Genomic DNA, 16970 nt, shown 5'->3' with positions numbered 1-16970 from the left:
ATGAATTGTAATTATGTATACAGTTGTTTATAAAATTATAGTATATTTTTTACTCATTCGCAAAATAATCATCGCAGTCATTACAATACATAAAATTCCAATAACAAAAAGAACACATCCAGCTGTATAAAATTTATCAGATTTAGAATTTTGAATGCACAAAGTCTTGCTAGAAAACGTTAACACGTTTCTTCCTCTGTCAGATTTAGGAGTAGCGCAGATAAAATCTGTACAATTTACATTCGCTTTCTTAAACCAGTCATAAAACTGGTTAATAGAACAGGGTGAACAGTCAAATGGATTTTCACTTAATTCTACTTGAACTCCTAAAAACGATTCTCCCATTGCAACAGTCACTACTGAAATCTCATTTCTGCTCAAGTCTAGATATTTTGTTTTCGAAAAGTCCATAAGATATTCCCATTCCTTGATGCTGTTATGCACTAAAATCATATTTTCTATCCGAACATTACCTGATTTAGATATATTCTTCAAGAAATTATACGACATGTCTAATGTTTGTAAAAATACAACGGGCTGCAAGTCAGGAATCGCAATAAAATAATTATTCGTCAAATTAAGCATTTTAAGCGAAGTAATACCAACGAAAAAGTTTTTCGGAAGAGAAGAAAGATGATTTTGAGATAAGTCTAAATATTCCAGAAATATGCAGTTGTTAAATACAACCGGGTGAAGATTGATCAAAGAGCATTTAGATAAGTCGAGATACTGAAGTTTCGGATATGAAATTAGTGAAGATGAGTTCAGTGCATGCAAACGGTTACCTCGAAGTATTAATTTAGTAATATTAGATGCTGAAGATGTGTTAATGTTATAAATATGGTTTTCAGACAGATCGAGTATTCTTAAAGTGGGTAGAAGTGATATAGTTTCAGGTACGGACTGTAATTTGTTGTAACTGAGATTCAATTCTCGCAAATGGTTAAAATCTTCAAAGGCATTTGATTCAATAAACTTTATGTCGCCTTGGCTTAAATCCAAACTAATTAAAGATGGAAATTCTGGACATTGATCTCTCTCTATTATATCAAAATGATTTTTAGAAAGATCCAATTTTGTAATATTGAATAATGAAAGGAATTCGAAAAATTTTATTGGCGTTTCAACGGCTGACGTAAAATCAATTTTGAAAATATTTATAACAGCATCTTTTACAAAGAAAACCTCGTCCAAACAAATCAATATGCATTGTAGTAATAAACTGCAATTTTTGGGAAAATCCTTAAACCAGAATTCCGTGAATATCATTTCTTTAATTGCTTCAATATAAATAGTGCAATTATGGCTTTCATTAATTTGTTTATCATGAAAAGATGAAACACTACAATATCCGTTACTAGAAGCAATTGCATACGCTCTTTTCTTATGAAATTTAATTACGAATTTCATTTCCTCTATTTCACTTAAACCTTGATTTAAAACGCTTGATAATATAAAATAATTATTATGGTTTTCATAATCAACAGGCTGACGGGATTTAAGAAATGTGATACTTTCTAATAGTAAACAAACGGGTTTTGTAAGGTTTTGTACAGGTTCTTCACTCACTAATCCAACATTCAATAAAAGAACATCTTTCCAAAATCCGAATAATTTACTGTAATGTAGCATAAAAGTATACATCTCACATTCGGCGTGCAAACGTCTTTGAGAATCAAATTTTGTGAGACATCCGGCCAAGTTTATTTTTTCTGTTTGATCTACGTCTTTGCATGTATTATTGTGAACGTTCCAAGAAGAATATACTACAGCGATATGAATGTGTAAAAATAAGATGCACAAGATAGACCTACCTGAAAATATATATAAATTTATATTTATAATATTAAATAGAATTAACCGTAATTTATTCTATTTAAATTTATATAGGTCGCGTTTTATTGTCATGCAACTAAGTAAGTTAACCCATGGCATAAATCGTTTCATATGAAACAATTTACGTCATTGGCTTGCTTACTTAACTGCTTGACAAGGAAACGTATCCATTGTTTCATTCTAAAATAATTTTTTTAGCATAATATTTACTAGATTTATCTATTTCTTGCCAATATATTTTTAAAATATAGATATTGATTAACATATTTTAAGGTTTATTTTAATAATTTTTGTTGTAAATTTTTAAAATATTCTTAATATAAAACGTTTTTGGATAAAGAATAGAATAAAAATCATAAATAAATTTATTGATTAATTCATTAACGCGAACCATCTTTAGGGAAGACCTATAACATAATGAGACCATCTGCATAACTCATAATATGCAATTGGATATGAATCAGAATTCTTCATGGTTGTAGACTAACATCATACTGCAGTCAACTGGCAGACAAATAAAATATAGTTAATTGTGCTTCATGTGTCCTAGTATGTTAGATAAAACTAACTATTCGTGATTAATTTTGTTACATTAGACCGAGAAGCTATGATGGCAGCCTACTGCTCTAGGAAACCAGGGATGGAATCCGGAATCGAATTTTGTGTACATAATTCTGATAATAATATTATTACATTATATTAAATTAATAAATTAATTCTTATTTTCCTTTTCCCCTTTTATTAATTTCTCTCAATACTTTTTTATGCTATAATCTTATATAAGTAAACAGTATTTTAAAAACTTTAATAAGAATAATCTCTTAACATGTTAATCTAATATAAATCCTGGCTACATATATCTTAATATTACAAATACAGGGTGGTTATAATTAAAGTTGCCTTACTCAGACCTGTACAGAGCCCGTTCACGAATTTTGATGAAACTTGGTATGTACTGTACGTTATATGGACCATGGAGAAAAGGAAAATGCAAAAAAATATTTAGTTTAAATTTTTACCACTAGGTGAAAAAATGGCGTATGAAACACAAGGAACACGAAAAAGTTTTTTATTCATAACATTTGTTCAATGTGCAATCCATTTGCGTCAATCACATGTTCAAAGTGCCTTACAGCGTGTTCAACAGTAGCTCGATAGGTTTCTTGAGAAATTGCAACAACATGGCGTGTGTGAAGTCCCTAAAATCGAGTCAAAATTACGAATAACTATAAAGTTCCTAAGGCGGGACGTTTCGGGTCAGGAACACATGTTGGTAATGTAAACCAGACAGGAAGGAAACTTTCTTACTTATTTTAAAACAAACGCGACGCGATGATTAACGATAGAGGGAAATGTCAACTGAGAGAGAGGGAGCTTTGTCAAGGTGCTCGCAAACAAGTGTCGGGTCTAAACAATCGAGAAAAGGGGGGAGTTAATGACCGAAAGGACATCTGTTAAGTCATGTAAGCCCGAACCCGTTAGGGAGTAAATGACCCCAAGAACACCTGGCAGACCGTTTAGGTTCAAAGACGTCAGAGAAAAGGGCCATAACGGAGTAAAATATGAGCATGGACTTCAACAGCTCCGTCAACATCTCTCGGACCTTTCCCGACCCGGATCGGTCTCGGGCTTTGCCTAGAGACAAAAGAATGACTAATAGGGGTAAGGGAGAGGGCAAACAGGACCAATCAAAAGGGTAAGATGTGAGGAAAAATCCTATAAAACCCCAAAGTCTCAAGGTCAAGTGTCAATTCAGGCAGAGTCCGTATGCCTCCTCTATAGACGATCTTTCAAATATCCCCACAACCATATTGAAAGCAAGCATAACACGTCACGTTGCTGCAATTTCTCAAGAAACCTATCAAGATGGGGAGGGGGGTGGGGGAGGGGAGAAGAGGGGAGTGGGTGTGAAGAGGGGGGAAAGTAGAATAGGAAAGGTGGTGAAGATGAGATACACAAAATCGCGATGACTATACTAAAAATAACAAAAAATTAATTGAGGAGTATTTACAATGACCCGCATATATTTCGCGTGAAGACACACAAGGCAGGCTGCGCCGTTAAAGGAGAAAATCCATAAGACAGCCAATAGCTGAATGCTGTGTAGAACGGGAGTCCAAACTGCCGAGGCTCGGAGAAAATACCAAGGCACACAATGAAGCCTAATAGCTTCTAGAGAAGCAAAGTTCAGTTACTTGTGTTTCTTAAGTCCAAGGCTTTGGTCTGAATAATGAATTTTATTAGTTTATTGTAGATATTTTTGTTGGACACAAGGACCTCGGGCAGGCAAGGCCAATTGTGACCCTCGATGAGGACAGTCCTGAAGAGTGCAGTTCGTTGTTGGTCGAAATGCTTACACTCGTAGATGAGGTGGAAGTTGTCCTGACTTGAGCTGCCATCACAACTACAGTTGGGAGTATCGCTGTGCCGAAATCGATGTAAATAGGCAAGAAAGTTGCCGTGGCCAGTCAATAATTGTGTCACAATGTAGTCAGGAATCAGGTGGTGATACTCAAGTCGTTTGACGACGTTTGGTAGAAGTTTATAGGTATTTCTACCCGTGGTCTCTTCCTGCCAGTTTCGCTGCCAGATGTATATCATTGTCTGATGAATTAGTCTTTCAGTTGCGACCATGGGAATCTCCTTGTAGCCTATATGTAAAGTACGGATGGCTGCTTCCTTTGCACAACGATCGGCCTCCTCGTTGCCAATATTTCCAGCGTGGGCTTTAACCCACTGAAAAGTAATAACGCCGGTATTCATGGCCAGCTCTCTGATGATTTGCTGCTGAAGGTGCCCTTTGCAGCTATAGTTTGCAATGCTCAATAGGGCAGCTCTGCTATCAGAGCAAATTAGGACCTTTGAATGGTTAAGGTCTGAAGTGATATTGATGTAATGCAGGGCCTTTAAAATTGCGAACAGTTCCGCCTGCATAATGGTGCAATAATTCGCAAGCTTGTAGGTACCAATGTGCCTGGGGACCCCACAATTAAACTGATAATGGACGAAGGCCGCACCCACCATGTCTGCTGACTTGGATCCATCAGTGAATATGTAATGCTGGTAGCCGCGATCTTCCTTATCATTGATGATGTTAACATTAACCTCCTTGGCGGGGTGTATCATAAGTGGCTGAGTATTCCATAGATCCGTGTTAGGATTAGGATGAAGGAGATCATCGATATTTAGGTTGGGAAGGCTACCTATGTTTAAATATGTACGGAGTTGTTCCTTGTTGTGTTCACTGATGTCCAAGTGTTTAATCTTCCATACAGCTTGGTTGGCTTGAATTGTCAGATGTAAAGGGGCGATGCCTGTGATAACTTGTAGGGCCGCCGTCGACGTGGTCCGGTAAGCTCCAGCTATACGAAGCAAATTGATCCTTTGAACTTTGGAAAGGGTTCGTTTGATATGTACCTTGGTAGACACTTTTCCCCAAATTGGAGTACCATAAAGGATAATCGGTTCGATTGCCTGTTTATAGATGTTCGTTAGGCTTATGCTGTTCAAGCCCCATTTCTTGCCAGCAATGTGGAAGAGGAGGTTCGATAACTTTTGTGCTTTGTTGCAAACGTATTCAATATGGGAGGTCCACTTAAGCCCTTGGTCCAGGACAAGCCCCAGGTACTTCATTTCGGTAGTATAAGGAACTCTGATGTTGTTGATTTTAACAGAGGGAGGCTTCTTAAGTTGTGTTCTTTTAGACATAAGCATACAAGAGGATTTTGTGATATTAATGGTAAGGTTATTATTTTTGCTCCAGCTGTAGACCTCCTCAAGTAATTTGTTGGTTTCTGATTGTAGTTTTTTGTTGTTTTTATCACACATCATTAGTAAAGTGTCGTCTGCATACGCTTGAATAGACCAGCGACTATGAATGTTGGGAGGATTTATATTTAGCAAACTGTCATGCATAATATTCCAAAGTCCTGGGCCAGAGCGAGAGCCCTGTGGGCACCCCTTTGTCATGGGTAGGACTAGCGGGTTATCCAGATCATAGATTCCTATTGTTCTGTCTTTAAGGTAATCCTTTATCATCAGGTATAAATTTTTGGGGCAATCGAATGATTTGAGTTGATGTAGTACTGCTGGCCACCACAGCGAGTTGAATGCATTCTGGTAGTCGAGGGATGTTAGGAGGACATGTTGGGAACTTTGCCAAGCCTTATAGATGAATTGTGTGGCGCAATGGAGAGCGTGGCAAGTTGATTTCTTGGGGACAAAGCCAAATTGTTTAGGATTTAAGAGTTTTTTGTCGTAGAGGTGAAAGTTCACTCTGCCAATAACAAGACCATCCAGAACTTTGCCCAGAGTCGGTAGAAGACTGATGGGGCGAAAATCATTGGCGGTGGTGTGACTATCCTTGCCAGGCTTGGGTATGAATTTGATTACAGCCTCCTTCCAGATTTTGGGAAAAGCAGAATGAGTCATACATTTGTTATAAGTGTAGACAAATGCCATAGGGATAGCGTTGTAGGCATTTTTCACCATTTCTGCAGTTATAGCATCCTTACCAGGTGCTTTCTTGTTACGTAAGGAGTTGATAGCTAGTTTCACTTCTCGAAAGGTAAACAAGGGATCATCCTCAGTGAGTGGTGCCGTTTCCGTTGATCTTCTGATGTTAGCCTGATCATCGGTGTCATTATCCGTGTTATCCCTTGGAAAATGGGTGTTCAAGAGATGGTTGAGAGTGTCCCTCATATTAGCAGTGCTTGTGCCATCAGGTTTGGCAATATGAGCTGGGATGTTGGTATTTTTCCTGGGCTTTAGCACGATCCTATAAGGATCGCTCCACGCCGTCCTATTGCCAATATCGGAACAATACTTTTTCCACGCTTCAGTGCGAGCGATGTTAATGTTTGTCTTATAGTTATTCAGCTTTTCTATGTAATCTCGCTTCTTCGTTTCTTTAATTATTGGGTCAGTCTCTCTCAGGAAAGATTTATAGAGCCTACGTACTATAGTCCTCTGATGATGAAGAGTGCAGTTCCACCAAGGAGCGTTGGTTCCACTAGATTCTATAATAGTTGTAGAATGATGATAAGCCTCTAAGATAGAAGAGGTTAAGTGCTCAGCCAAGGCGTCAGGGTCCTGAACATTGTGTAGACAGCCTACATTCAGGTGGCCCCAGTAGACTTTGAAGAGGTCTTGAAATAATTTCCAGTTCGTTTTTTTGATAGTAGCTTTTTTCTTGATTGAGGGATCAGAGTTTTTAATAACAGTTTTAATATATCTATGATCACTCCCCCCTGTTTCATCAATGGTACTGCAGGATTTGATAAGATTACGAGCCCTACTGTTGGCGAGGACCAGATCGACCCAACTCTTGCCCCTCGTGCAGTAAAATGTTGGTAATGGGCTAGTGTTACAAGAAGTAATGCGGTTAGTAGATATAAATTCACAGACTTTGAAACCTCTAGGGTCCTCGTCTGGACTATGCCAAACTGGTGACTTTGCGTTGAAGTCGCCGGTTATAATCCAACTTCTGTCCCCAATATGCGTATTAATTTGGTCGAGTTGTTCAATTACTTCTTCGATGTTTTGAAATGGAGAACAGTACACTGATGAAATGAGGACTTGTCTGCTATTGAGTGTTAGAAGAACGGTGGTGACCAGATCTGTAGTAAGGTTAGGGCAATAGTTAGCGAGAATGTTATTGTTCCTAATAAGGATGCCCGTCTTGATGAAAACAGGAGAGTTGTCGTTAGAAAAGACCCTCCAGCGGCCATAACGGACTATCGTGTTATTAATAACATAGGGCTCCTGAATACAAATAATGTCGGCATTCTGTTCCTCGGCGATCTTGATAACCATTGAGGATGCCGCTTTGGACTTCTGTGTATTGATGCTAAGAATAATTAAATCGGTGTTGGTGTAATTGTGACTGCCATACTGCATATTGTTAGGCTGATGGTGAGGTAAGTTCTGAGTGTTGGTTGGGTTTCCATTATATGCCATAATCTGTAAGTTGTACTTGTTGGTTTTTTATTCTTTGTAGCATGGTACAGTTTCTACTAAAGGCGTTATGATTTGTCGGTATTTTCTTGTTAGGTGGCTGATTTTTGTTAAACTTCATACAGTTGATGCAGTATGGTGTCTTATTCTTGTTGTTGCACTCCTCATATCTATGGTCTTCTGTGCATTGGCTGCAGTGACTCTGGTCCTTACAGTCGGCAGCCACGTGATGGAACCCGCAGCAGCGGTAACAGCGCCGAATCGGGATGTAATCATCTGTGACAATGTTAGCCCATGCCACAGATAAGTATTTGCGATTAATAATAGTAGCACGCGTAGACGGGGAGACAGACAAAACAACGTGCCGACAGTTATGTCGTATGTTCCCTCTACTAATTATTGTGCTGATGCGGCAGTTGTTGATAAAGGCTTTTGGATCGTCTTTTTTTAGAAAATCATTTTGTTTGTAAATAGTTTCCACTATTTTATCTTCTTCGACTGAGTTTGGCACATTTAAGAGGATTATGCGGGGTCTTCTCCCCTCTGATACCTGACATTTGATTTTGTTTTTTATTGTCTGGATTTTCTCTATTTCTTTTTTTAAGGTTTCTCCATCCTTTAGTTCTTGTACTCTGATACATATGCCGTCGTTCCTGATTTTTCTAATATTCTTGACCCGTATCCCCAGTTCTTGGGGTTGTATTTCATCTTTTATGGTGTTTGTTATTTGTTCCATGTCCACGTTGTCTTCCTGAGTCTCCTTAATAGGGTATATTATTACTGCGTTGTTGCCTCCCCTACCTTCGTGTACAAGTTTGGTGGACAACGATTTATTTATTGTTTTAGTGGTGTTGCTAACAGCACTGTTGTTGCTTACGATTTCAGCATATGTCCTTTGTTTTATAGAGGATTGCTTGGTGGTTTCATTATTTACATTGTTAATACATATTTCTTTGATCATATTTCTTAGTTGAGGGACAGTATCCCTTAGCTCCTCTTTGGAAGCCCGAATTTCACATAAAATGCCAAACATTTTGTTGACGTCAGCAAAAAGCTGAGTGACCCTTTCCTTGATCTCCCTTCGGTCTTCGATCCTTATATTGCTCTTACAAGGCTCGGGAAGCAAGTCCATAATGCGCTTTAATTGTCTGCTAGCATGACTCAGAATTTCTTTTTCTTTAGGGCTGGTTGTGTCTAAGTCAATTAAGACAGCTGGGGGTTTTTCTGAACATGCCACCATGGACTCGTCATGAGCGATGTGGTCTACAACGACAGAATCACGTCCACGTTGCTGCAATTTCTCAAGAAACCTATCAAGCTACTGTTGAACAGGCTGTAAGGCACTTTGAACATGTGATTGACGCAAATGGATTGCACATTGAACAAATGTTATGAATAAAAAACCTTTTTCGTGTTCCTTGTTCTTCATGAGCCGTTTTTCACCTAGTGGTAGAAATTTGAACTAAATAGTTTTTTGCATTTTCTTTTTCCCCATGGTCCATATAACGTACTGTACATACCAAGTTTCATCAAAATTCGTGAACGAGAACGGCTCTATACAGGTCTGAGTAGGGCAACTTTAACTATAACCACCCTGTATGTTAACGAGTTTTAAAAGTTGATCCTAACTAGATCGTTTACTATCCCATAAAAAAAACTGGCAAAACCAGATTCAAATAGTAAAGCTGAACAAAAACATCTAAATAAAGAAAACGTTTGAGAATTGTGGCATAAAAATACTGGAAGCGGATTTCACAGTAAGACTCAACATGTAATTAAAGTGCACATTACACAGACTACAGATACAGGAAGTTTTGAACGGAGCAATGTCACCATGATAATAAAACGAAAAAATAAGCATTGTCACAGAAAAAGGCTTCGAGCTTTACTTCGTGTGTTAAAGTGGTTGCACCTACATTAATTTGACTGAACGTTAGAACATCTTTAAGCAGTATCAGCGAAGGAACTTTGAGGAATAAAGTAAATCTCGAAGCCTTTTTTTGTGACAAATCTTGTTTTCAATTTATTATCATGGTAACATTGCTTCATCCAAAACTTCCTGTATTTGTAGTCTGTGTAATGTGCACTTTATTCACATGTTGAGTCTTACTATCAAATCCGCTTCCAGTATTCTTAGGACACAACTTTCAAAACTTTCCTTTACTTACATATGTTTTCCGAGGTTTACTTTCTCAATCTGGTTTTACCAGATTTTTAGTGAGATTTTCAGTATTTTACACTCATCAATAACTTCACAATAGAATAGTTTTCATAATGATCTGACAGTCAAGTGATAGCCTTTTACTCGGGTAGTCTCAGAGATTAAGTATGAAATATTTCGTGCAGATCGGGCAAGAGTTAGTAAGAAGGGGTGAAATCAGGGGCAGGCTGAGGTGTCCAGGTTTTTGTTGTACTGTATTTAGCCTACAATGGTAAACAAAAGATTTCAAAACTCGGAGAGTCAAATTTGAGACGATTCCAATACTTTTCCCTTGATATTATATATAACAGCCGGAAGGTAAAATGGAACATTGTTTTATTCATATTCTACTTTTAAGTGAGCATTTATTTATTGTGACATCGTCACAATGCCAGTCTACAAGTTTTCCAAATTGCATCCCAATCATGGAGATTAAAAGTAATCGCAAAACGTCATATCACGTGATAGCTGATTGACCAATAATATGTTAAAATTTAAAAGCATGGGCTATTATTTTATAAATACTCAATATTTTTAAATGAAACCTTCAAAAGAACCACAAAAGAAGTGGTCAGCTCTCGAAAGAGCTACTAAGTATATGCAGATTCCTAGATTCTTCGATAACTTTGTGTCGTATACTAGATGTAAATCTAGGCAAAAAAGAAAAAAAAAGCGACCAAACGCCTATTGTATAAGTTCAAAACAATCCAACTAATTTATTCAAAATTTAAGACGTCCATAAAACGCATCGTATACACTAAATATTTTAAATTTCATCCAAACCAGTTCATTGGTCTTGGAGATATTAACGGCCAAAGTTGGCATTTTAACATTAATTAAACATGTAGCTGAGATCATCAGGAAAAACCCATTTACACTAGTGTATAGCATTGAATAAAACATTATCAGATGGTTTTTCCTATTTATTTAAAAGGTCATAAGGAATATAATTTAAAATTCTAACTACTATAGTATAATATATAATAATATAATAATAAATAACTAAATTATAATAAAATTATAACTAATACAAAATAATAATAGAAATTATAATTTAAATTAATATATTATGTTAATAATAATATATTAATTAGAACTAATATAATATAACTCATGATTTAACATTATTTTAAATTACTACAGTTAATAATTTACGTTTATAGTTCAGCAAATAAATTATATCTTATCAAATTTGTCGTTTTGTTGTATCAATGTTATAACTTATAAACATTAACTTAACATTTATAAATAATTTAATACTCACACATATTGAAAGCTTCTTGTTATTTAGTAACTTTATTATTATTTGAGACAAATAAGTACACTACTTTACTTTCGAATTCTGTTTATTTAAAAATGAAAGTTTTAGTAATTAATAAGTCACGAGTGTCGAATGACGTGTCTTCCTATTAAAACATATCTACTTCCTCCGTTTACACAAAGGAACTTTGATACAATCACTTCACTTAACGTCCGAGTTACGTTCCTAGGTCGTTAAGTGAATTGGTCATTCAACGAAGAGCTTAATCGTTTTTATTTATTTATATTTATATTTATAGAAAGAAAAAGTATAAAAGAAACTCAAACTCTTTAACTTCGTTTTAATTTATGTCTCTTACATATTACACAACATAAAAATACAAGAGGGAAAAAAACTTTCTTTAAATATAGTGCCAAACTTTTGACAGATACTCGTATCATTTATCTATCTTTTCAGAGGAAATTTTTTTACCTGGTTTAAATTTTTCCACCTTTTTTCATTAGTAATTGAGTCTTTTTATAAAAACATTTTAATAAAGATGTACTAATATCAAATTTAAATGTGTTTTTTCCCTATTTTAAATTTTAAACTATCCTGGGGTTTTATTTATTTTTTAAATACTTTCCACCATGTGAGACTGAAAAGGCTTTTTAAAACTTTCAAATATAGACCTAAATATTTTCATATTGATGAGTTTTCTTTCTTAATTATTTATTCGAATCTAAACGTAGGCAAAAAATACACGTGGGTAAATAAGACAATACAATAGATTTTTTTATGAAGATGCTTGAGAAAGTGCATTTTAAGAATTAGATGCGAACATTGAAAAGGTTAGAACTGCTGCCTTAATAATGAAGAGATTATATTTATTTATTATTTTAAAACTGCTTTTTACATTCTTATTCTGTATCTTTTAATATATTGTACTGTACTGTACTTTTCAATTATAAGTTTTAATAAGGTTTTATATATTTAAATGAATAAAAGTGAAACTTTTCATTAGTAATGTATGTAAAACCGAAAGCATTTTGAATTATTTTTAGATCTTATCTCTACACTATCTTTAAGACAAAATGAAAAAACCCAGGATCTGACTCATTCTATTATTAAGTAAATAAATTTAATATTATCCAATATACAGTATTTATATCAATATACCGTATTTACTCGAATATAAGACGATCTTGCATATAGGATGATGTGTGACTTTAAAGATCAAAGAAAATTAGATTTATTAACACAATTCTAATTTTATTTCGTTTAATAACAAATAAAATATCAAATGCACGCAAATGCAAACATTGTCCCGCAAAAATTACTGGCATTTTAAACCAAGGAAAAATCTTGTAAAATCGACAACATAATTTGTTCACGTAAAGGTGGACAATCGGGAACCTTTTCTGCCAATTCTTAACAGTCGAATTCACTCTTCGTCAATTACATTTATGAGTTTTTTCTAAAGGAACTTTGATACAATCACTTCACTTAACGTCCGAGTTACGTTCCTAGGTCGTTAAGTGAATTGGTCATTCAACGAAGAGCTTAATCGGGCTCACGTGTGATTTTGGAATTTTAATTTGGAATTCAATTTAAAAGCTTTGCTTTCTTTATTGCTATTCATATTTACTCCTAACAACACACAAAAACGATTCAAACTAGCCAGATAAAAACTTTTGTTTTTAAACACCAGAAAGTGAGAATCCGGCAAAAAAAAAAAAAAAAAAAAAAAAAAAAAAAAATGCGAATACACACTTTACAAAAATTATACAAAAACGAAAAGAATCCTTCACTCACACGTATAGGACAACCTAGGTTTTAGAAGCAGTGAAAAATGGATAAAAACCTCGTCTTATGTGCGAGTAAATACGGTGTATAAAAATTTCATGAAAAATATCATTATAAAAATTAAATCTATATATATATATAATATATATATAATCGAGACGGGTTGATAATAATAATAATAATAATAAGCGCAGAACCCAAACGGTTAGGAGTTGAAAGTTGAAATTTGGTACACAGTTAGGGCACGTCACGAAAATGTACACTAAGAAGGGATTTTTCGAAATTTTCCTTGCGGGGGAGAGATTATTAACACTTCTTCGCGGGAGAAGAGTTAAGAGAAAGCGACGTGCAAAGCGCAGATGCGGTTTTTTGAATTTTTGCGGGAAATCGAACATATTTTTAGACCCATCTAAAAATTCTCTAATTAGTCTGGAAACAGGCAAACCTAATTCTTGCATTCTGTGAAAATGGGTAAGATTGGCTATAATGTAATAATCTTAATCTTCGCTATCGTTACTTTTTGTCCGAGCAACGCCGGGCTTATCTGCTAGTTGAAATATAATTTCAGTCATACTGTACTTGTTTATATGCAATGTTTTCCCTACTATCCACGGAAGCGCGGCCTCGCAGTAAAATCTGTAACTTCGTAACTGTAACTTTTGTTCTGAGCGTTGCAATGGCAGATAGTGGCGTCTAATATGGGAATACTTTTTTAAAATTTTTTCCGCCCTGTGGATACCAAGAGGACAATCCATTACGAGTTCGGCCAGACCAGCAATGAAGCAGTCAGAGGTGAAAAACGGAGCCCAACATATTCGGACAGACCATCCGAAAAATTGCTGGAATATTTTCGCCCTTCTAGATTTAATTCTCGGGTCCCCCAGAGCGGTAGGCTGCCATCCTAGCCTCTCGCCCATCCGCCGTAAATCAGGAGGTACTTTTTTTTTATTTTTTTGTAACTCTTTCCGCCCAGTGGGCACTAAGAGGGCCTCTTATAGCAAGCCCATTATGGGTTCGGCCAGGCCCACAATGGGGAGGCCGGGTGGTGAGGGACGGGGACCGACATATCCGGACGGACCATCCCCCAAAAAATTCCTGGGGATTTTTCGACCCGTCCGGATTCGATTCCGGGTCCCCCAGGGCGGCAGGCTTCTAACCTTGACCGCTCGGCAACCCGGCCGCATAATCAGGAGGTACTATCAAAGGGGGACACGTGTCCTTAATAAATCGTTTTAATTTTGTATAATGTTTTGATCGGCGCTTGTTTTGATAAAATCATTAATTTTATCTTAAAATTGATCAAAACCAGAGCTGATCAAAACGATTTTATTAAGGTCGCGCTCTGTGCGCCCTCCTGCAGTAGCACCTTCATATTAGATACCAAGAGCCCTCGTTGAAACGCTGTTGATCATGCAAACTTATGCGACTGTTTCGAGTGTAATCTATGTATAAATGAGGATGTTTGTTTGTTCGCTATACACGTCTAGGCTGTTTGACCAATTGCTACGAAACTCGGCAGTTAGGTTTACATACTTCTAAGTAAAATAATATCATATATTCCACCCAAACTTATTGCTTAAATTTCTATATATCAATTAATTTCTGTGTACATACAATTTGATGGCTTTACATGTAGGCCGTCTACTGGCAAAAAATTTAACAAAATAATTAACTAAGTATAATTTTTACAAAAAGGATATAATTTTAAAAAATCTATATATTATATTCACTTAATTACTGCGACAATGATATAGAGCGAAATAGATGCGCTATTAACCATTTTGTATCTGGTCTCGACTTTTATATATTTTACTTTGTTCTCGAGATTAAAGAAGACAGACAGTCTGTATAGGTCTACAATTTTTTTCAAATTGCAGTCTAATTAGTATCCTTCAGTAACCGAGTGGATAAAAACCACCGAACGCCGGTAATCGGTCGTGGGTTTGCGCATGGCCAACAGACTGGACATGCGCAAACCCACATGGAATTCTCTGGGTTTTCTTTACGTTAGTAACATCAAAATAGGGGCAGCTTTACATAAGTCTTACCTGGACAGTGGACACATCCTCCTTGGAAGATCACTCACGTTTGGTTGCCGTAACCAAATCAATTCTATTAATTTTTCAATTGCGGCGACCAGTAACTTGCCACAGGCTCGACAGATGGCGCCGTTCCTCTAGAGGCCCCCATAGCCTCGTACACGAAATTTGATTATTCCGGTGGATTCTGGGATACCTTAGTTTGTTGGATGTTAGCAGAGAGCACGTGTAGCTCTAACGTGTACGGTACTTGTACTGATTGTTCGCAATAAATATTGTTATAGTTTTAATGATAGTCGTGGACTTTACTAAATCCCTTTCGTCTCATTTCGATAAGCGACGTCTGAGTAATGATGGAAATGGATGGGCGATGGACCGACAGTCCTTTGATTCACGTGTGATCCGCCATTGCCCTCACAATAAACGCGATATTTACGAGGACATACTTTCCCACGTAGTTTATACAATCTGTTGCAAAAATATAAACACTTTGTTATCACATAAAAGCAATTATTCTAGCATTTTAGAAATTTTTTTTATTTAAACAAATTTTATATGAAGTCTTTCGGACGTGAAGGTTAGTAACTTCGATTAGAAGCGGGCCATCACGACTTATCCCACACGGATCACTTTTCAAATATTAATAGTAGAGCGGTGTTAGTAGTCATTGACCATCCTCTCCCGGAAGGTGGTCAACGACCACTTTTGGTCGAATTACTTCGATCTCCTTCCGCAACACTTCTTTCTATCGGACCTGCAGTATGCTGGCATTGAAATTGGAAAATTACAAAATACAAGGTTACCGCCGAGCACAAAATATGTTTTAAGTGGTTTTCGAAGGTGCCGAGTTTCAATATTTGATCCATTTTTCGCGAAATTTGATTCGTTGGCAGATTACATTTGATATTCGTCTGTAAATGGTATAGTTTGTTAGAGCTAACGTTAGAAAAAGGTGATCTAATTCTTACACTCTGTGAAAACAGGTAAGATCGGCTATAATCTAATAATCTTAATCTTCGTTATCGTTATTTTTTGCCCGAGCAACGCTGGAGTCATCTGCTAGTTATAATATATTTCATATATTTCATGTGTAGATATAATGGGCTTTATAATAGTCCATACTTTTTTATTCACACCAAATAACATTTCTGCCTATTGTTTAGTGCCAGAGATAGGCTTATTATTCTTATTATAACTTTCAGCATGCCCAAAAATTTTGGTCAGGATTCGCCCCTGCTCAGCAAATAATAAGTGTTGGCAGACTAACTTAACTCGTAGTTGGAATTCGAACAGTCGTAAAAGACAAGATGGCGGCTATATCCGCCTCGACCGACCAAAAGATATTTGTGCGCTTACTTACGAAGTGGACCATAAATCTCCAGCAAATAACTGGTGAATTTATTTGTGGTTTCACAGATTCAGGGTTCAGCCCTGAATTAACGCAGAACCAACAACAAATCAGGAACATAGAAAAAAAACCATGTTCGCCTGACGAATACTACAACCATTTTGTAAAAGCACGCGAAGAAGGGATAGCATCCCTCTCGATAGTTTTTTAGTTAAAGAAAGCTAAAAAAAAAAATAAAACAAAATATCTTTTGCTGATCCGAACAATATTTCTATGCGTCTTTTCTAAGACACATCTATGGAAGACATTTGAATATCTTTTTATAAGAAATTTAGCTGGATACTAGCTGACCCGGCCACGCGTTGTTGTGGCTCAAAATGTATCTATTATAAATGTATAACACTTCCCCTGTGGGGGAAATTTCAAAAAATCCCTTCTTAGTGTACATTCTCTTGACGTACCCTATTAAAACGCAATCAAAAACGCATCTAAAATAGTATAATAAAAGCCGAGTTCTTCACAGTAAGCCTTAATCCCGTCACTTTT

The 16970-nt window shown here is 36.2% G+C and overlaps 1 protein-coding gene across 1 annotated transcript; it reads right to left on the bottom strand.

Annotated features, from left to right (window-relative positions):
* LOC136983096 (leucine-rich repeat transmembrane neuronal protein 3-like) lies at positions 1 to 11395 on the bottom strand. Its single transcript, XM_067279725.1, has 2 exons — positions 11256 to 11395; positions 1 to 1814 (listed from the first exon to the last, which is right to left on the bottom strand). The coding sequence occupies exons 1-2, from the start codon at positions 11257 to 11259 to the stop codon at positions 28 to 30; spliced, it is 1791 nt and encodes a 596-aa protein (XP_067135826.1). The 5' UTR covers positions 11260 to 11395; the 3' UTR covers positions 1 to 27.
* Between the last annotated feature and the right edge of the window lie 5575 nt (positions 11396 to 16970).

Source organism: Centruroides vittatus, unplaced genomic scaffold, assembly GCF_030686945.1.
Source record: "Centruroides vittatus isolate TY-2023 unplaced genomic scaffold, ASM3068694v2 contig_876, whole genome shotgun sequence".
NCBI lineage: Eukaryota > Metazoa > Arthropoda > Arachnida > Scorpiones > Buthidae > Centruroides > Centruroides vittatus.
This window is presented reverse-complemented; position numbering and strand designations above follow the sequence as displayed.